Genomic DNA, 22,080 nt, shown 5'->3' on the forward strand with positions numbered 1-22,080 from the left:
TGACGCATATAGTCTAGTGAACCTAATTGAACCTACTGAAAACCTAACAAATATATTCCAATATGATCAGATAAATAAAGCAATATTTTCTTATGGCTCTGTCAGTAATCTTTAATTTTCAACAGACACAAAAGACAAATTTCCTTTATATAAAAATCCCCATAACATGAACATTAAATGAAAGAAACCGGTATTCAAGGCACCATCAGTAGCCTATATTTTCTATTTTAGCAAAAGTGGGCTAAATTTACTTCAAAGAAAAAAACAATAATAGCAATTTTCTATCATCCACTCAACTGAAATATTTTTAAAATATAATTGGATTGAAATACAATAAAATAAAGTGCAAAAATCTATTAATCAAAAACAACACTTTGTTTAAGGAGAAGTAACATGCAGTGAAAACAAATATTAAACTTTAACTTTTAAACTTGAACTGAGTAAAAACTCTAAATATGTGATTGCACAGTAATGTTCACTTGTTTGAGGTTGAGGGTGATACTTGGTGGTGTCCCATCTTTTCCACAAGTTCATCAATGTTCGGGGTAAGGCTCTGAGCTGAGGAAATCCTCAGAATTGAGTGGAGGTGTTCAGCAGTAAGTCGACTTCTGTGTGATGTTTTGTTCAGGTTCATCAAAGAAAACAGTTGTTCACACAGGTATGTGCTGCCAAACATAGACAACGTTTGAGCAGCCTGGATGCGCAGCTGGGGCATTGTGTCGGGGAGGAAACGGGCGAACTCCGCAGCACCCACTGCCGCATATTTTGCCCTCAGTGCATCATTGCATTGGAGGTCAATCAACTCCATTTGGAGGTTTGGTGGTGAGCTTTCCACGTCAACAGCAAATGGGTTACCGAGCAGTTCCAACCTGCTTTTTTGTGCTTCAAAGTCAGCAAATCGGCGTCGAAAGTCAGCGGCAAGCATACCTATTTTATCAGCCAACTGTGCGCTCGGGAACGCACTGGTAGAGAGCTTCTCTTTCATGGTCTGGCAGCTGGGAAAGTGGCTCAAATTTTCTTTCCGCATCTGCGTCTCCCACAGAGTCAGTTTGGTTTTAAATGCCTTCACTGTACTGTACATATCAGAGATGACATGATCCCGACCCTGCAGCTGCAAGTTCATTGCATTCAGATGACTCGTAATGTCACACAGAAAAGCCATTTCACACAGAAACATTTCGTCTCGGAGTTGTGTTGTGTCTTTCCCTTTGCTGTCCAAGAACAGACAAATCTCCTCACGAAGCTCGAAACATCTTTGAAGCACCTTTCCCTGGCTTAGCCATCGCACCTCTGTGTGATAAGGCAAATCACCATGCTCCGTTTCTAACTCCGTCAGAAATGCCTTGAACTGGCGGTGATTCAAACCTTTGGCTCTGATAAAGTTAACTGTGCGCGTGATGATGCTCATTACATGCTCCATTTTCAAGGCTTTACCGCACAACGCTTCCTGGTGTATGATACAATGATAAGCTGTCAGCTCACCTGTCGCGTTTTCCTCTTGCATCTTTTCCCGTATCTTCGCCACCAGTCCGCTCCTGTGTCCACACATCGCAGGTGCTCCGTCGGTTGTCAAACCCACGAGTTTTTCCCAAGGCAGCTCCATCTCATTTACACATCTTGACACCTCTTCATACAAATCATGCCCCGTAGTTGTGCCATGCATAGGACGTAAAGCCAAAAACTCCTCTGTCACGCTTAGGCTGGAGTCCACTCCGCGGATGAAAATTGACAACTGGGCAATGTCAGAAATGTCGGTGCTCTCATCCACAGCCAAGGAATATGCAATGAAATCTTTTCCCTTTTTCACAAGCTGCTCTTTTAGATTGATGGACAACTGGTCTACTCTCTCGGCAATGGTGTTTCTGCTCAGACTCACATTTAAAAAGAGTTGCCTTTTTTCTGGGCAAACTTCGTCACAAACTTTAATCATGCAGTTTTTGATGAAATCCCCCTCCGTAAATGGCCGGGCTGATTTAGCGATCTCTTCTGCCAAAATAAAACTGGCCTTGACAGCAGCCTGGCCTTGTGATTTGGCTTTTTTGAACAGAGCCTGTCGAGATTCCTCTGCCTTTTGTAGCCTTTGTTCCATGTCCATATTCTTGTTTTTGTCCGCGTGTTTCGTTTCATAATGTCGTCTCAGATTATACTCTTTCAGTACCGCCACACTTTCTCCACACAGAAGACACACAGGTTTTCCAGCTACCTCCGTGAACATATACTCCGACTCCCACCTTGTTTGAAACCCCCGGTTCTCAGTGTCCACCTTCCGTTTTGCCATTTTTGATGGGTATCTGAAAGTTAATTTTACTGTGATGCTGACGACTGCTGTGCCAATAAATATTGAAATGAAGCAGCCTACTGCTCGGTGCGTCACCGTTGCATTGTGGGAAATGTAGTATTGGTGCGTGTAAAAGATCTGCGGGCTGCCGGCTTGCTGCGGTCTGCGGGCCGGTTCTAATAATAAATCAAGATCATCCCAGGGGCCGTAAAAAACCTTCTCGCGGGCCGGATGTGGCCCGCGGGCCTTGACTCTGACATATGTGCATTAGAGCCATCCGTCTGTCCTGAGCCGCCAGAGCCGCCAGTCAGCCAGGATCCGCCAGAGCCGCCAGTCAGCCAGGATCCGCCAGAGCCGCCAGGATCCGCCAGAGCCGCCAGCCAGCCGGGATCCGCCAGAGCCGTCAGCCAGCCGGGACCCGCCAGAGCCGTCAGCCAGCCGGGACCCGCCAGAGCCGTCAGCCAGCCGGGATCCGCCAGAGCCGTCAGCCAGCCGGGACCCGCCAGAGCCGTCAGCCAGCCGGGACCCGCCAGAGCCGTCAGCCAGCCGGGACCCGCCAGAGCCGTCAGCCAGCCGGGACCCGCCAGAGCCGTCAGCCAGCCGGGACCCGCCAGAGCCGTCAGCCAGCCGGGACCCGCCAGAGCCGTCAGCCAGCCGGGACCCGCCCCTCAGTCCGGATCCGCCCCTCAGTCCGGATCCGCCCCTCCGTCCGGATCCGCCCCTCCGTCCAGTGGCGCCCTCTGGGATGGTATTCAGTCCGGGACTCGCCGTTCCAAAGGCGCCACCAAAGCGGTTAGTGACTATGGTGGAGGGGGGTCCACGTCCCGCACCCGAGCCGCCACCATAGGAAGGCCCACCCGGACCCTCCCCTTCTGTGTCAGGTTTTGCGGCCGGAGTCCGCACCTTTGGGGGGGGGGGGGTACTGTCACACCCTGGCCTCTGTTATATTAAATGTAAATATTGATTTTCTTAGTTTAGTTAGGTCAGGGTGTGACATGGGGGATGTTTGTGTGTTTTGTCTAGTTTAGGGTGTGTGTATTGTTTTAAGGGGTTTTTAGTATGTATGGGGTTGTGTTCAGTGTAGGTGTTTAGGAAAGTCTATGGTTGCCTGATTTGGTTCTCAATCAGAGACAGCTGTTTATTGTTGTCTCTGATTGGGAACCATATTTAAGGCAGCCATAGGCTTTAGGTGTTTGTGAGTAATTGTCTATGTTGTACGTTTGTAGCTTGTGTGTGCACTTACGTTTATAGCTTCACGATCGTTTGTTGTTTTGTTTTGTTATAGTGTTCGTTGCGTGTTTTTTCCCTTCTCTAAATAAAAGAGAATGTATTTTGCACACGCTGCGCCTTGGTCCTCTCTCTCACCCATAGACGATTGTGACAGTTATGTATTTCTATAAAATCTAAACTGGAATTTGTCCTCAAAACAAAGGTTGTAAAAGTATGCTAGACATTTATAGAATATATCATATATAGTTTGATGATCCTGTGACAAACTGACAAAAGTTATTGATTTTAAAACAATAAATGGCTTTTGGCGAACGTCTGTTGAATGTCTGTTAAATGTCCGAATGGGTGAATATAAAACTAACTTTACCTCGGTAGAAAGCCATCGGGAGAGTTGAAAATGCGATGGAAACCCATTGAACTTTAGATGCAGTCATCTGGGTTTTAAATGGAAGCGTCTTTGTATTATTCACTTGTTGGTAACAATTTGTATTTTTGGTCAACTTCATTCTGAAGTTATTTGCGGTCAGTCAGAGGTCTTCCGTGAATAAAAGTGACGTTGAAGAGCAAAGAAGCATCTAACGACCAGTGGTGGAAAAAGTACCCAATTGTTATTCTTGAGTAAAAGTAAAGATACCTTAATAGAAAATGACTCAGGTTAAAGTCACCCAGTAATTTACTACTTGAGTAAAAGTCTGCAAGTATTTGGTTTTAAATATACTTAAGTATCAAAAGTAAATGTAATTGCTCAAATATACTTAAATCTCAAAAGTAAAAATCACTTCACACATTCTTTATGTTAAGCAAACTAGACGGCACCATTTTAATTGTTTACATTTATTTAGTCTGTCAGATCAGAGGCAGTAGGGATGACCAGGAATGTTCTCTTGAGACGTACATTACCGTTACCGTTCAAAAGTTTGGGCTCACTTAGAAATGTCCTTGTTTTTGAAAGAAAAGCATTAAAATAACATAAAATTGATCAGAAATACAGTGTAGATATTGTTAAAGTTGTAAATGACTATTGCAGCTGGAAACAGCAGATTTTTTATGGAATATCTACATAGGCGTACAGAGGCCCATTATCAGCAACCATCACTCCTGTGTTCTGATGACACGTTGTGTTAGCTAATCCAAGTTTATCATTTTAAAAGGCTAATTGATCATTAGAAAACCCTTTTGCAATTATGTTAGCACAGCTGAAAACAGTTGTTCTGATTAGAAAAGCAATAAAACTGGCCTTCTTTAGACTAGTTGAGTATCTGGAGCATCAGCATTTGTGGGTTTGATTACAGGCTCAAAATGGCCAGAAACAAAGAACTTTGTTCTGAAACTTGTCAGTCTATTCTTGTTCTGAGAAATGAAGGCTATTCCATGCAACAAATTGCCAAGAAACTGAAGATCTCGTACAACACTGTGTACTACTCCCTTCACAGAACAGCACACATTGGCTCTAACCAGAATAGAAAGAGGAGTGGGAGGCCCGGTGCACAACTGAACAAGAGGACAAGTACATTAGAGTGTCTAGTTTGAATAACAGACGATTCACAAGTCCTCAACTGGCAGCTTCAATAAATAGTACCCGCAAACACCAGTCTCAACGTCAACAGCGAAGAGGCGACTCCGGGATGCTGGCCTTCTAGGCAGAGTTGCAAAGAAAAAGCCATATCTCAGACTGGCCAATAAAAATATAAGATTAACATGGGCAAAAGAACACAGACACCGGACAGAGGAACTCTGCCTAGAAGCCCAGCATCGCCTCTTCACTGTTGACGTTGAGACTGGTGTTTTGCGGGTACTATTTAACTAGATTTTTTTTAAACAGTTCGGTAATTTAATGAAGTTTCTAACAATGAACTGGCGATCATAGCGAAGTGGGTGGCGCTATTTCCCCTAGTGATCAGGGTTGAAATTCTTCTGTCTGAAAAAAATACGTTCGATGACACGGCGGTGGTGGCACCGTCAGCAAGCAGTAGTCAGGCAGGCACACACCCCTCAACACCGATCCATCGTCATCATCGGTTTCTCACGCTGGTATGTTCTCCAACCGAAAAGGGAACAGTTCACTCGCTACTGTCCCCCCCCCCCCACAAAGGTTCTAACTTCGAATCCTCGATAGCCATGGCGGGAGCGACATCCTCGCGGATTTAGGTGACATTATTGGAGATAATAAACTACTACATCGAGACAACAAAGCATTCCTCTTTTTACATCGAGTGGAAAGACGGCATCCGGCATGAACAGAAGCTCCGGGGACGGGGACACCGGTCGGAACAACGCACATCGTTTCTGGTGAGGGCTATGGTAACATTTTTCTGATGGGTCCTTACGAAATTGCAGCAAATGCCTACTGTGCAAGTGGCTTGATGATAGCAACGAGTTGTGGCGGCCACAACAAGACACATTCCACCCCGCGTTGTCACAAAATGGGGTAACAATGTTGCATTGTTTACTTCACAGCGCTCCCCTATGTATGTATGTATGTATGTATGTGTGTGTGTGAATAGCTTTCTATTGTGGGGGACAGGCTGTTTCTATTCAAATTGGCGTTGTCCCGTCCTGCCTATTAGGCTGTGGAAGGTAAACTGGATACTCTTCACACAGAATAATTAAACATTTAAAAGATACACAGACAGGAGCTAAGCCACTGCTGTCATGTTTTTAAAAATATGGGATAGTTAAGCGTGCGCTATTTGGAAGTGCTGAATTCGCAGAAATACTGTATGTTGTCGTTTAATGAGGAAACCACCGGGTTTAAGAGGAACTAAACGAAATTATTAATTGAAAATATATTTGGCAAAAACCACCACTAATAACACCACATTGTCCCTACTAGTTATTGTACACTACAGTATGCAGGCTTATGCATGATTGTATCGACTTGGCTTGTATTCCCTATTGTAAAGTGATACCCCAAATTCATATACTGACCTACATTTCAAATCCATCTACATGTTTGTCCTATAAATGTTTCGGAAAACACAAAGTAATCTCTGCTGTAAACCAGGCTTGAAATATTTTTAAATTACATAATGGGGGGGGGGGGGGGGGCATTTTTGAATGAAATAATATTACATTTTACCCATAGTATATATCCCCATTCCCCCCCAAAAAGGATTTACTAGTTAAAATATCACAGGAAGCTATCGCAGTGGTATTCAATGGATTGCAACCAGTATCCATGTATTTATTCCTTGTGTTATTATTTTTATATTTATTGTTGGGAAGGGCCTGTAAATAAGTATTTGAAATAGTAGTGATTCATTTGACTTGAAAACCTTTGAATTATGTTTGTGTGGAGATAGATACATGGCAATACATTGTTGGCATGATGGAGCCTTGCCATTTGGCAGACAGAACCCGGTAGAGCAGGTTTACAGTAGACTACAGGAAAGTGTCTGTGGGTTCAAGGGTGACGCAAGTGGTAGTCAGTTGTTTTCATGGCATTCCTTCCTTTTGTTGGGATTCCTCTTCCTTTAATGGTTACTGTTTGACTGGGCTTAACCCGTTATACGACCCTCTGTCTGTGTGTGTGTGTGTGTGTGTGGGGGGGGGGGGGGGGGGGGGGGGTTGGCAGGATGTCCTGAAGGAAGACGTCATTGTTCTGAATGCGAGCTCACAGAGGAACAGTACACGCACGAACAGACTGCTGACCCAGAGCAGCCACTAGCTGCACGTTTAGTTTAGCCTGGAGCTGATCATTATAGTGTTATTGATTACCGGCATTGTAGAGTTGTAATAACCTATGTGTATATAGTTGTAGTCCTTCTCGGTGGTTGGTTGCAGTGGAAGTTGTAGTTTCTCTCATGTCAGCCTGTGATTCAAACGTTAACCCATGTTTAGATCTGGTTGTGGGGCTGTTTCTTCTTTTTGAAATGTCAAGCTTTTGTATGTAAATAACCCTGTGTGTTACATGGTGCCCCACTGAGGTTGTAAGGAGATGGTTGCCACCAAGGTGGAGTTGAGTCTTTCCTCTGTGTGTGTGTGTGTGTGTGTGTGTGTGTGTGTGTGTGTGTGTGTGTTTGACGTCGTTGTATTACCTTGGTGAAGACATTTGGGATGGTGGTGGGATTGTAAGGCAGGGTAACGTGACCTTCTGTGAAACAGCTGTAGCCACGCACCACTGATGCCCACAGGGTAGGATGGGTAGGATATATCAGATTGTGCTCTCTGAGGGTGTGTGTGTGTGGTTGGGTGTGTATGCGGACGGCTTGGGAAGGTGTGTGTGCTATCACACTTGTCTCTATAAGCTGCACATGTGCGTGGGTGCGCAGTTTCCCGAGACTGTCTCGCCGCTCCCTATTGCATTGACATTCATTCAGCCCGTACTCTACGCAGACCGTACTCTATGCAGACCGTACTCTACGCAGACCGTACTCTACGCAGACCGGTGACATAACCAGTCAGAACTGCAGTAGGAAATATCACATTTACATAAGTTTTCAGACCCTTCACTCAGTACTTTGTTGAATCACCTTTTGCAGTGATTACAGTCTTCAGTCTTCTTGGGTATGACGCTACAAGCTTGGCACACCTGTATTTTGGGAGTTTCTCCCATTCTTCTCTGCAGATCCTCTGAAGCTCTGTCAGGTTGGATGGGGAGCGTTGCTGCACAGCTATTTTTCAGGTCTCTCCAGAGATGTTCGATTAGGTTTAAGTCCGGGCTCTGGCTGGACCACTGAAGGATATTCAGAGACTTGTCCCGAAGCCCTCCTGCATTGTCTTGGCTGTGTGCTTAGGGTCGTTGTCCTGTTGGAAGGTGAACCTTCGCCCCAGTCTGAGGTTCTGAGTGCTCTGGAGCAGGTTTTCATCAAGGATCTCCTCTGTACTTTGCTTCGTTCATCTTTCCATCGATCCTGACTAGGGATGCATGATATATCGATGAACATATCGGACGATATTAGCTAAAAATGTCTAGTTTAATGCCAATGTTAAAAACCGATGTCAAAGCAACCTTGCATACCTATATAAACGTAGGTACATGATGTAATGACACCATGTAAAATTTCGCGCTACACGTGCAACACAGCATTCGTAACCTAGCCCACACAATGTCTGCTGTGTGGATCGAGCAATCAACAAGTCGAGCAGTCATTTGAAAGAGTAAGAACATTTCAGCGAGACAACTCAAAGGGGAAATCCATTAAAGCCAAGATAATGGAATTCATTGCCCTTGACAATCAACCGTTCTCTGTCGTGGGTGATGTTAGCTTTCGCAGATTGGTCGAGCACTGGTACACACTACCAAGTGCGCTATTTTTCAGATGTTGCCCTACCGGAGATACACAGTAATAGCGTCACTGCTACTAGCTTCACGACATACATACTATGGAACGCGGTTTGGGTCTTTGCGTGTCAAAAAAGGTACAATAGCACCGTCAAAGCTGTACAAAAAAGTCTGCAAACAAGCAAACCCCAGCATAATTTGTTCGACCGCAACTTCTGGGGTAGCTAAAGCTTGGTACCTAGCTAGCACCAATACAACCAGCCTGAAAACAATGATCAGTAGAAACTGCAGTCATTTACATTATTCTTAGCAATGATTTAGGAATCCTTGTGAGTAAGTATTAGCAAGGTTGCCACTTGTTGTTCGCCTATTGAACTTGAACTTCAGTTCATGAAAATAAATAGCTAACCAGCTACTTAACCCTGTTGCCCAAAGCTAACGTTATAAGCAGCCAGCTAGCTTCATCTGGCTAGTGAGGCTCGACCGGACCGAGTTATGTCTTGTGAAGCTAACCACAATAAGTATTAGGCACAATAGTGGAATATGCAGTTTGCCTTCAAAATAAAAGTATGTCATTGACAGTGATGCAAATGAACACAAATAGTAGGATTATGCCCTACTTTTAATTTGACGGCTAACCACAAAGTCCACTATTGTGGCTAGCTTAACATAGATGGGTCGGACCCCCATTAATCAAAAAAGAACTGTCTTATAGATTAGGTTTGTTTTAGATGATGACACCTAGCTATATAGTTAGCTAGCTAACTATATCTACTGAAACAGATTATGTCGTTTTGCTATTTCTTTGGGAAGAACATTGTTTGCATCCATGACCTAGCTCGCTTTTTTTTATGACCAGCACTGTAGGTGCGCGAGACAACTTTACCAGCATCATAGCATACGTATCGATGAATCGTGACATGAAATACGAGTGATAGTGTAATCAATGTGTAATAACTACGTAAAAAATGAATGAACGCGTTAAATTGTGACGTGCAGTCATATTCAGGTCCTGATTGGTCAACAAGCTTATTTGACACGTCAAATAGTGTTTTATTTACATTTTGACACGCAAAGCCCAAATGGCATTCCATAGAAATCCTGGTTGAGAATGAAACGACTGAAGAAATGGACAATGAAACAGCACAGCAAGTAAGTGAAAGAAATAGGTTTTGATTATGTTTTATTGGTAATGGGGACATACGTAAATGCCAACAAAATAACTTTTTGGTCTGTGTGTGTGTGTGTGTGTGTGTGTGTGTAACCTTTAACTAGGCAAGTCAGTTAACAAATTCTTATTTACAATGACGGCCCAGACAACACTGGGCCAATTGTGCGACGCCCTATGGGACTCCCAATCACGGCCGAATGTGATACAGCCTGGATTCGAACCAAGGACTGAGATGCAGTGCCTTAGACCGCTGCGTCCGTGGGTGTGTTAACTATTTAACTGTACTAGAATGCTTAAAAGGCCGCTAAAATGTTTAATATCGGTATCAGGTTTTTTGGCAAGGGAAAATTTTGGGTATCGGCCAAAAATGTTATATCAGTACATCACTAATCCTGACTAGTCGACCAGCCCCTGCCGCTGCAAAACTGCCACCACCATGCTTCACCATAGAGATGGTGCCAGGTTTCCTCCAGACGTCACGCTTGGCATTCAGGTCAGAGAGTTCAATCTTGGTTTCATCAGACCAGAGAATCTTGTTTCCTATGGTCTGAGTGTCCTTTCGGTGCTTTTTGGCAAACTTCAAGCAGGCTGTCATGTTCCTTTTAGTGAGGAGTGGCTTCCATCTGGCCACTCTACCATAAAGGTCTGATTGTTGGAGTGCTGCAGATATGGTGTGTTTCTGGAAGGTTCCCCCATCAGACGACACAGCAGTGGTAGGCTGCTCTCGAGCTCTGTCAGAGTGCCATTGGGATCTTGGTCACCTCCCTGACCAAATCAAAGTTTATTTGTCACGTGGGCCGAATACAGCAGGTGTAGACCTGACAGTGAAATGCTTACTTACAGGCTCTAACCAATAGTGCAAAAAAGGTATTAGGTAAAGAAATGAAACAACAGTAAAAAGACAGGCTATATACAGTAGCGAGGCTATAAAAGTAGCGAGGCTACATACAGACACCGGTTAGTCAGGCTGATTTGAGGTAGTATGTAGATATGGTTAAAGTGACTATGAATTAGAGGTCGATCGATTAATTGGAAGGGCCGATTAATGAGGGCCGATTTCAAGTTTTCATAACAATCGGAAATCGGTATTTTTGGACACCGATTTGGCCGATTTAAAAATTTTATTACATTTTTTATATATATTTTTTTTACACCTTTATTTAACTAGGCAAGTTAGTTAAGAACACATTCTTATTTTCAATGACGGCCTAGGAATGGTTGTTCCCCTTGTTCAGGGGCAGAACGACAGATTTTTACCTTGTCAGCTCGGGGATTCAATCTTGCAACCTTACAGTTAACTAGTCCAACGCTCTAACCACCTGCCTCTCATTGCACTCCACAAGGAGCCTGCCTGTTACGTGAATGCAGTAAGCCAAGGTAAGTTGCTAGCTAGCATTAAACTTATCTTATAAAAAACAATCAATCAATCAATCATAATCACTAGTTAACTACACATGGTTGATGATATTACTAGTTTATCTAGCGTGTCCTGCGTTGCATATAATCGATGCGGTGCGTATTCGCGAAAAAGGACTGTGCTTGCTCCAATGTGTACCTAAACATCAATGGCTTTCTTCAAATCAATACACATAAGTATATATTTTTAAACCTGCATATTTAGCTAAAGGAAATCCAGGTTAGCAGGCAATATTAACCAGGTGAAATTGTGTCACTTCTCTTGCGTTCATTGCACGCAGAGTCAGGGTATATGCAACAGTTTGGGCCGCTTAATTTGCCAGAATTTTACGTAATTATGACATAACATTGAAGGTTGTGCAATGTAACAGGAATATTTAGAGTTATGGATGCCACCTGTTAGGTAAAATACTGAACGGTTCCGTATTTCACTGAAAGAATAAACGTCTTTTTTTCGAGATGATAGTTTCCGGATTCTACCATATTAATGACCTAAGGCTCGTATTTCTGTGTGTTATTATGTTATAATTAAGTCTATTTTTTGATAGAGCAGTCTGACTGAGCGATGGTAGGCACCAGCAGGCTCGTAAGCATTCATTCAAACAGCACTTTCGTGCGTTTTGTCAGCAGCTCTTTGCTGTGCTTCAAGCATTGCACTGTTTTTGACTTCAAGCCCATCAACTCCCGAGATTAGGCTGGTGTAACCGATGTGAAATGGCTAGCTAGTTAGCATGGTGCGCGCTAATAGCGTTTCAAACGTCACTCGCTCTGAGACTTGGAGTAGTTGTTGCATGGGTAATGCTGAAACGAGGGTGGCTGTTGTCGATGTGTTCCTGGTTCGAGCCCAGGTAGCGGCGAGGAGAGGGATGGAAGCTATACTATTACACTGGCAATACTAAAGTGCCTATAAGAACATCCAATAGTCAAAGGTATATGAAATACAACTCGTATAGAGAGAAATAGTCCTATAATTCCTATAATAACTACAACCTAAAACTTCTTACCTGGGAATATTGAAGACTCATGTTAAAAGGAACCACCAGCTTTCATATGTTCTCATGTTCTGAGCAAGGAACTTAAACGTTAGCTTTCTTACATGGCACATATTGCACTTTTACTTTCTTCTCCAACACTTTGTTTTTGCATTATTTAAACCAAATTGAACATGTTTCATTATTTATTTGAGACTAAATTGATTTTATTGATGTATTATATTAAAATAAGTGTTCATTCAGTATTGTTGTAATTGTCATTATTACAAATAAATAAATATAAAAGAAATCGGCCGATTAATCGGTATCGGCCTTTTTTGGTCCTCCAATAAATCAGTATCGGCGTTGAAAAATCATAAATCGGTCGACCTCTACTATGCATATATGATGAACAGAGAGTAGCAGTAGTGTAAAAGAGGGGTTGGCGGGTGGTGGGTGCGACACAACGCAGATAGCCCGGGTTAGCCAATGTGCGGGAGCACTGGTTGGTCGGCCCAATTGAGGTAGTATGTACATGAATGTATAGTTAAAGTGATTATGCATATATGATAAACGGAGAGTAGCAGCAGCGCACAAAAGAGGGGTTGGGGGGCACAATTTGCAAATAGTCCGGATAGCCATTTGGTTACCTGTTCAGGAGTCTTATGGCTTAGGGGTAAAAACTGTTGAAGCCTTTTTGTCCTAGACTTGGCACTCCGGTACCGCTTGCCATGCGGTAGTAGAGAGAACAGTCTATGACTGGGGTGGCTGGGATCTTTGACAATTTTTAGGGCCTTCCTCTGACACTGCCTGGTGTAGAGGTCCTGGATGGCAGGCAGCTCAGCACCAGTGATGTACTGGGCCGTTCGCACTACCCTCTGTAGTGCCTTGCGGTCAGAGGCCGAGCAATTTCCGTACCAGGCAGTGATGCAACCAGTCAGGATGCTCTCGATGTTGCAGTTGTAGAACCTTTTTGAGGATCTCAGGACCCATGCCAAATCTTTTTAGTTTCCTGAGGGGGAATGGGCTTTGTCGTGCCCTCTTCACGACTGTCTTGGTGTGTTTGGACCATTCTAGTTTCTTGTTGATGTGGACACCAAGGAACTTGAAGCTCTCAGCCTGCTCCACTACAGCCCCGTCAATGAGAATGTGGGCGTGCTCGGTCCTCCTTTTCCTGTAGTCCACAACCTGTTATGTTGAGGGATAGGCTGTTATTCTGGCACCACCCGGCCAGGTCTCTGACCTCCTCCCTATAGGTTGTCTCGTCGTTGTCGGTGATCAGGCCTACCACTGCTGTGTCGTCTGCAAACTTAATGATGGTGTTGGAGTTGTGCCTGGCCATGCAGTCGTAGGTGAACAGGGAGTACAAGAGGGGACTGAGCACGCACCCTTGGGGAGCTCCAGTGTTGAGGATCAGCGTGGCAGATGTGTTGCTACCTACCCTCACCACCCGGGGACGGCCCGTCAGGAAGTCCAGGATCCAGTTGCAGAGGGAGAGCATGATCACACAGTCGTCCGGAACAGCTGATGCTCTCATGCATGCCTCAGTGTTACTTGCCTCGAAGCGAGCATAGAAGTGATTTAGCTCGTCTGGTAGGCTCGTGTCACTGGGCAGCTCACGGCTGTGCTTCCCCTTGTGGTCTGTAATAGTTTGCAAGGCCTGCCACATAAGACAAGCGAGTCGGAGCCGGTGTAGTATGATTTAATCTTAGCCCTGTATTGACGCTTTTCCTGTTTGATTGTTCATCGCAGGGCATAGCAGTATTTCTTGTAAGCTTCCGGGTTAGAGTCCTGCACCTTGAAAGCGGCAGCTCTGCCCTTTAGCTCAGTGCGAATGTTGCCTGTAATCCATGGCTTCTGGTTGGGGTATGTACGTACAGTCACTGTGGGGACGACGTCCTCGATGCACTTATTGATAAAGCCAGTGACTGATGTGGTGTACTCCTCAATGCCATCGGAAGATTCCCGGAACATGTTCCAGTCTGATAGCAAAACAGTCCTGTAGTTTAGTATTTGCTTCATAGACTGTGTCACTGGTGTTTGAGGGAGAAGGAGAGCTTTGTACGCGTCTCTGTGTGTGGAGTACAGGTGATCTAGAAATGTTTTTCTATCTGGTTGCACATTTAACATGTTGATGGAAATTTGGTAGAACTGATTTAAGTTTCCCTGCATTAAAGTCTCTGGCCACTAGTAGTGCCGCCTCTGGGTGAGTGGTTTCCTGTTTGCTTATTTCCTTATACAGGGTACATGCTGACTGAGTGCGGTCTTAGTGCCAGCATCTGTCTGTGGTGGTAAATAAACAGCCATGAAAAGTATAGCTGAAAACTCTCTAGGCCGGTAGTGTGGCCTTCAATTTATAACAATATACTCTACTTCAGGCGAGCAAAATCTAGAGACTTCCTTAGATTTCGTGCACCAGCTGTTGTTTACAAATATGCACAGACCACCCCCCCGTCTTACCGGAGTGTGCTGTTCTATCTTGCCGTGGCAGCGTATATCCCGTTAGCTGAATATCCATGTCGTCATTCAGCCACGATTCCGTGAAACATAGGATTTTTGATTTTGATTGGTTTTTGCTGTCTCGTTGGTAGGATATTCGTGATCGTACCTCGTCTAGTTTATTGTCCAATGATTGCACGTTGGCGAGTAGTATTGATGGTAACGGCAGCTTTCCCACTCGCCTTTTCCAGGTCTTGACCAGGCATCCTGCTCTTTGTCCTATGTACCTGCGTCGCTTCCTCTTGCAAATAACGGGGATGTTGGCCCTGTCGGGTGTTTGGAGAATGACCAAGGCCCTTCTCCCCCGATTGTTCAGTTTGGCCAGGCGGCAAGCTCTGTGGGACCTTAATATAGATAGAGTTGTGCCTTTCCAAATCATGTCCAATCAATTGAATTTATCACAGGTGGACTCCAATCAAATTGTAGAAACATCTCAAGGATGAACAATGGAAACAGGATGCATCTGAGCTCAATTTAAAATTTAATAGCAAAGGGTCTGAGTTCTTATGTAATAAGGTATTTGTTTATAAATTAGCAAACATTTCTAAGAACCTGTTTTTGCTTTGTCATTATGGGGTATTGTGTGTAGATTGATGAGAATTATTATTATTTCTGAATCAATTTTAGAATAAGGCTGTAACGTAACAAAATGTGGAAAAAGTCAAGGAGTCTGAATACTTTCCGAATGCACTGTATGCAAATAGACCATTGCCATATGTGGAGCTGTGCCATTTACTTTGAACTGGACTGTGTTTACAGAATGAATGTGCTTGTTTTGAGATCAAATGTGCTTGTTTTGAGATCAAAGCGAGAGCTGCATGTAGCCACGTGTAGACATTTTGTGAATATCCTTTGCTAGTTAGTGAGTTAATAGTCCAGTTATAGATAATTTGTACTTAGCAATAGGGGAAAGATTGCTTCTTACAAGAGCACAAAACGTGCACATTTCTTGACATATTTGAAAAGCGAGTCATGTAAAGAGATTTTGTTTTTTTGTCTTAAAGGGGCAGTGTTGTATTTTGAGACAGTCTTGAATAAGCTAAATAGGCAGTGGGTAGAATAATTTGTCTGATTCTCTGTAATAATGGTATGGGAATAATAATGCATTTTATTTTGTAAAGTGTTTTTTGCATCAAACAACACAACATTTTCCGTCTCCTCCTTGTCTGAAGGATAAGTGGATAAACAGGTTAATGTCAGGCCCTGTATATTTTTTCAAACGTGTCATGGAATGTAGGCCTACATTGAACACCACACATTGGCTGCTACTGTAGGCTGAATGATAGAACAGCTATTTCCATGTTAAAATGTTATGGGATGCATTTTCTCCAGATTATTTTATGGTAGGCCACTCTAGTAGGCCTACATTATGATCAAATAGCCACAGAAGCCATTTGGCCACGGTTAAAACTGTAACTTAAAGCGGGTACATCCTCAGTGTTCATAGTAAACACACAATGTTCACGTTTGCGCTCAGCAGACCTGAAATTTGCTCGGTGCCTAATTTTATTTTAGGGAACTGTGTGTGTGTGTGTGTGTGTGTGTGTGTGTGTGTGTGTGTGTGTGTGTGTGTGTGTGTGTGTGTGTGTGTGTGTGTGTGTGTGTGTGTGTGTGTGTGTGTGTGTGTGTGTGTGTTTGAAATGCCAGCAGTAAGTGCATATATGCATTCTGTGAATGCATGTTTGAGTGCCTTCCTGTGTGTGTGTGAGCATAAATACGTGTTTGTGTATGAGCATAACCGTGGGGGTGCGTGTGTGTGTGGTGGACAGGGCTCATGTTTAAGCGACCAGGCCAAGGACAGCTGGCTGAAGGTTTGTGTCCGCCTCTCCCTAGTCCTCACTGAGCAGCTGCCATGAAACACACACACACAGAATCCACACCACACACAGAATCCACACCACACACTCCCCCGTCCCGTAACTCTGGTCTATACATAGCCATTCATACAAACTCTTCCTCTTTCTCTACGGTATTAACATAGGAATTCTGGCACTCAGGCTCCGAAAGCGGCCCCTCCTGAAATGCAGTTGCGATAGACAACACATGCTCGTGTAAGCAAAATTTGTGGCCTCCCGAACTCTCACCGAACTCTTTTTTTTTTCTTCTTCTCACTTTACAGTCAGGCTGAATGTGAAAGTCTCACTTAGCATACAGTAGCCACCCAGCAGTCAGAGGGTTCGGCTTCGGGGTGAAGTTTCCCCTTAAGTACAGATCTAGGATTAGCATTCCCTCTTGCCAATTCTCACCCGAAGCATTAGTGGGGGAAATGGAAAACCGACCCAAGATCAGCGTTTAAGGATAACTACACCCTACACCGAGTGTCAGCTGGTTAAGACCCTATTTGGTTAGATGGATGAATGTAGACATTACACTCAATGATTCTCAGGTATTATTACATGTTAATAATATAGATATTGTCTATGGTTAATATAATATTGTTGACACTATTGTAAGTACAGTGTTACTACACAGGTACAAGAGTGCAGTGTTAGCCTTTCCACTGTTTTGGCACAAGCATTAATTAAGGATGCATCCCAAATGGCACCCTATTCCCCATATAGTGCACTATCTTTTACCACATCCCTATGGGCCCTGGTCAAAAGTAGTGTACTACATGTACATAGAGAATAGGGTGAATTTTTGGACACAGACTAAGTGATCATGCGATGTATGACTTATATATATATATATATATACAGTTGAAGTCGGAAGTTTACATACACTTAGGTTGGAGACATTAAAACTCGTTTTTCAACCACTCCACAAATTTCTTGTTAACAAACTATAGTTTTGGCAAGTCGGTTAGGACATTTACTTTGTGCATGACACAAGTAATCTTTCCAAAAATTGTTTACAGACAGATTATTTCACTTATAATTCACTGTATCACAATTCCAGTGGGTCAGAAGTTTACATACACTAAGTTGACTGTGCCTTTAAACAGCTTGGGAAATTCCAGAAAATGATGTCATGGCTTTAGAAGCTTCTGATAAATTATGTCAATTAGCCTGTCAATTTGAAAAGCCATAGTCAATCAATCAATAATATAATAATTATTTTAGCAAAAATGTTTATTTTTAATTTACAATCTGTAGAAGCTATGAGAATAGGAAGGTTCAAATCTTTTGTGAAGCATCACAGCACAGTTGAAAAATATATGGCAAATAAAAATCCGAAATGGATGATGTTGGAAGATAGATGGGAAGGGTTGAGTGGAACTGAAGGGTGGGACTAATAACAAGATAAACAATGTAGGGCATACGGGATCTGTGAAATGTGTATAGGTGCGGAGCTTTTGTGAAATAGCACAGTTACAAGTGGAAATAAAATTGGATGGACAACAGAAATAGAGGAAGGACTAAGAACAAACAAGAGAGAACTATTATAAAGTAGTCTGTGTCTGTAAAATAGGTATAAGATGTATAAATTGAAGGTAAAAGCAGAAGTGTTTATTAGTTTACTCCAATTGGGGGAGCGGTGGTAGGGTTGCGGGGAATAATAATAAAGGTATATTCTTTAAAAAAGTATGTATGTCTATATAGGTATGTGTATGTATATATGTATATATGTATGCATGCGTGTATGGATATATATATTTACCCAAAAAAATATGGGGGATTGGAAATGATGCAGACAATTACATTGGAAGCAACATTCTTTCCGCAATATTAAGCTGATCCACCCCAAAAAAAAAAAAAAAAAAACTCGTTTTTCAACCACTCCACAAATTTCTTGTTAACAAACTATAGTTTTGGCAAGTCGGTTAGGACATTTACTTTGTGCATGACACAAGTAATCTTTCCAAAAATTGTTTACAGACAGATTATTTCACTTATAATTCACTGTATCACAATTCCAGTGGGTCAGAAGTTTACATACACTAAGTTGACTGTGCCTTTAAACAGCTTGGGAAATTCCAGAAAATGATGTCATGGCTTTAGAAGCTTCTGATAAATTATGTCAATTAGCCTGAGTCAATTGGAGGTGTACCTGTGGATCTATTTCAAGGCCTACATTCAAACTCAGTGCCTCTTTGCTTGACATCATGAGACAATCAAAAGAAATACCTAAAATTGTAGACCTCCACAAGTCTAGTTCATCCTTGGGAGCAATTTCCAAATGCCTGAAGGTACCACGTTCATCTATACAAACAATAGTACGCAAGTATAAACACCATGGAACCATGCAGCCGTCATAACGCTCAGGAAGGAGACGCGTTCTGTCTCCAAGAGATGAACGTACTTTGGTACGAAAGGTGCAAATCAATCCCAGAACAACAGCAAAGGACCTTGTGAAGATGCTGGAGGAAACAGGTACAAAAGTTTCTATATCCACAGTAAAACGAGTCCTATATCGACATAATCTGAAAAGCTGTTCAGCAAGGAAGAAGCCACTGCTCCAAAACCCACCATAAAAAAGCCAGACTACGGTTTGCAACTGCACATGGGGACAAAGATCGTACTTTTTGGAGAATTGTCCGCTTGTCTGAGGAAACAAAAACAGAACTGTTTGGCCATAATGACCATAGTTATGTTTGGAGGAAAAAGGGGGAGGCTTGCAAGCCGAAGAACACCATCCCAACCGTGAAGCATGGGGGTGGCAGCATCATGTTGTGGGGGTGCTTTCCTGCAGGAGGGACTGGTGCACTTCACAAAATAGATGGCATCATGAGGAGGGGAAATTTTGTGGATATATTGAAGCAACATCTCAAGACATCAGTCAGGAAGTTAAAGCTTGGTTGCAAATGGGTCTTCCAAATGGACAATGACTCCAAGCATACTTCCAAAGTTGTGGCAAAATGGCTTAAGGACAACAAAGTCAAGGTATTGGAGTAGAGGTCGACCGATTTAATCTGAATGGCCGATTATTTAGGGCCGATCAAGTTCTCATAACAATCGATAATCTGCATTTTTGGACACCGATCATAGCTGATTACATTGCACTCCACGAGGAGACTGCGTGGCGGGCTGACTACCTGTTATGCGAGTGCAGCAAGGAGCCAAAGTAAGGTGCTAGCTAGCATTAAACTTATCTTATAAAAAACAATCAATCTTCACACTAGTTAACTACACATGGTTGATGATATAACTAGTTTATCTAGCTTGTCCTGCGTTGCATATAATCGATGCGGTGCCTGTTAATTTATCATTGAATCACAGCCTACTTCGCCAAACGGGTGATTTAACAAGCGCATTCGCGAAAAAAGCACTGTCGTTGCACCAATGTAACGCTCGTCTAAGTCGTTCTCCTCCTCAGACGAGGAGGAGCAAGGATCGGACCAAAATGCAGCGGGTGATGAATACATGATGAATTTATTTAGACAAGACGAAACACGAAGTACACTTGAATAAATTACAAAATAACAAAAACGACGTAGACCGACCTGAACATGAGAACTTGCATAAAACGAAGAACGCACGAACAGGAACAGACTAGACAAAACGAAACAGTCCCGTGTGGTACGTAAACTGACACGGAAGACAATCACCCACAAACAAACAGTGAGAACAGCCTACCTTAATATGCTTCTCAATCAGAGGAAACGTCAAACACCTGCCCCTGATTGAGAACCATATAAGGCTAATTAACCATGAACCTAAACAAGAAACAAATAACATAGACTGCCCACCCCAACTCACGCCCTGACCATACTAAACAAATACAAAAACAACGGAAAACAGGTCAGGAACGTGACAGAACCCCCCCTCAAGGTGCGAACTCCGGGCGCACCACCTAAAAATCTAGGGGAGGGTCTGGGTGGGCATCTGTCCGCGGTGGCGGCTCCGGCGCAGGACGAGGACACCACTCCACCATTGTCTTTGTCCCCCTCCTTAGCGTCCTTTGAGTGGCGACCCTCGCCCCCGACCCTGGTCTAGGAACCTTCACAAAGGTCCCCCCTAGATAGAGGAGATATCTCAGGACAGAGGGGCAGCTCAGGACAGAGGGGCAGCTCAGGACAGAGGGGCAGCTCAGGACAGAGGGGCAGCTCAGGACAGAGGGGCAGCTCAGGACAGAGGGGCAGCTCAGGACAGAGGGGCAGCTCAGGACAGAGGGGCAGCTCAGGACAGAGGGGCAGCTCAGGACAGAGGGGCAGCTCAGGACAGAGGGGCAGCTCCGGACAGAGGGGCAGCTCCGGACAGAGGGGCAGCTCCGGACAGAGGGGCAGCTCCGGACAGAGGGGCAGCTCCGGACTGGAGGGCAGCTCCGGACTGGCGGAAGGCTCTGGCGGCTCCTGTCTGGCGGACGGCTCTGGCGGATCCTGTCTGGCGGACGGCTCTGGCGGCTCCTGTCTGGCGGGCGGCTCTGGCGGCTCCTGTCTGGCGGGCGGCTCTGGCGGCTCAGGACAGACGGGCGGCTCTGAAGGCTCAGGACAGACGGGCGGCTCTGGCGGCTCAGGACAGACGGGCGGCTCTGAAGGCTCAGGACAGACGGGCGGCTCTGAAGGCACAGCTCAGACGGCGTTGGGCAGACGGGCAGTTCAGGCGCCGCTGGGCAGACGGCAGACTCTGGCCGGCTGAGGCGCACTGTAGGCCTGGTGCGTGGTGCCGGAACTGGAGGTACCGGGCTAAGGACACGCACCTTAAGGCTAGTGCGGGGAGCAGCAACAGGACGCACAGGACTCTGGAGACGCACAGGAGGCTTGGTGCGTGGTGCCGGAACTGGTGGTACCGGGCTGGAGACACGCACCATAGGGCTAGTGCGTGGAGGAGGAACAGGGCTCTGGAGACGCACAGGAAGCCTGGTGCGTGGTGTAGGCACTGGTGGTACTGGGCTGGGGCGGGGAGGTGGCGCCGGATATACCGGACCGTGCAGGCGTACTGGCTCCCTTGAGCACTGAGCCTGCCCAACCTTACCTGGTTGAATGCTCCCCGTAGCCCGACCAGTGCGGGGAGGTGGAATAACCCGCATTGGGCTGTGTTGGCGAACCGGGGACACGTGCCATGTACACCGGCCCAAGGAGACGTACTGGAGGCCAGATATGTTGAGCCGGCTTCATGGAACTTGGCTCAATGCTCAATCTAGCCCTGCCAGTGCGGGGAGGTGGAATAACCCGCACCGGGCTATGCACACGTACAGGAGACACCGTGCGCTCTACCGCATAACACGGTGTCTGCCCGTACTCTCGCTCTCCACAGTAAGATCGGGAAGTTGGCGCAGGTCTCCTACCTGCCTTCGCCACACTACCCTTTAGCCCCCCCCCCCCCCCCCCCCCAAGAAATTTTTGGCCTTGACTTACAGGCTTCCTACTGCGTCGTCGTGCTGCCTCCATTCGCCGGTATCCCTCACACTG

The 22,080-nt window shown here is 44.7% G+C and overlaps 1 protein-coding gene across 3 annotated transcripts in view; it reads left to right on the forward strand.

Annotated features, from left to right (window-relative positions):
• Positions 1–5,462: 5,462 nt before the first annotated feature.
• Positions 5,463–22,080, forward strand: part of LOC120054183 (cyclin-dependent kinase 17-like) — a 49,701-nt gene continuing 33,083 nt past the window's right edge. For 2 of the 3 annotated variants that reach the window (XM_039001634.1, XM_039001633.1), the window contains exon 1: positions 5,464–5,797. In XM_039001634.1, coding sequence (XP_038857562.1) covers positions 5,742–5,797 — 56 coding nt within the window. In that variant the 5' untranslated portion in view covers positions 5,464–5,741. Of the gene's footprint in view, positions 5,798–22,080 lie in introns of all 3 variants that reach the window. The other variant, XM_039001632.1, reaches the window with a different exon arrangement.

The sequence above is a fragment of the Salvelinus namaycush genome, chromosome 9 (genome assembly GCF_016432855.1).
Source record: "Salvelinus namaycush isolate Seneca chromosome 9, SaNama_1.0, whole genome shotgun sequence".
Taxonomy (NCBI): domain Eukaryota; kingdom Metazoa; phylum Chordata; class Actinopteri; order Salmoniformes; family Salmonidae; genus Salvelinus; species Salvelinus namaycush.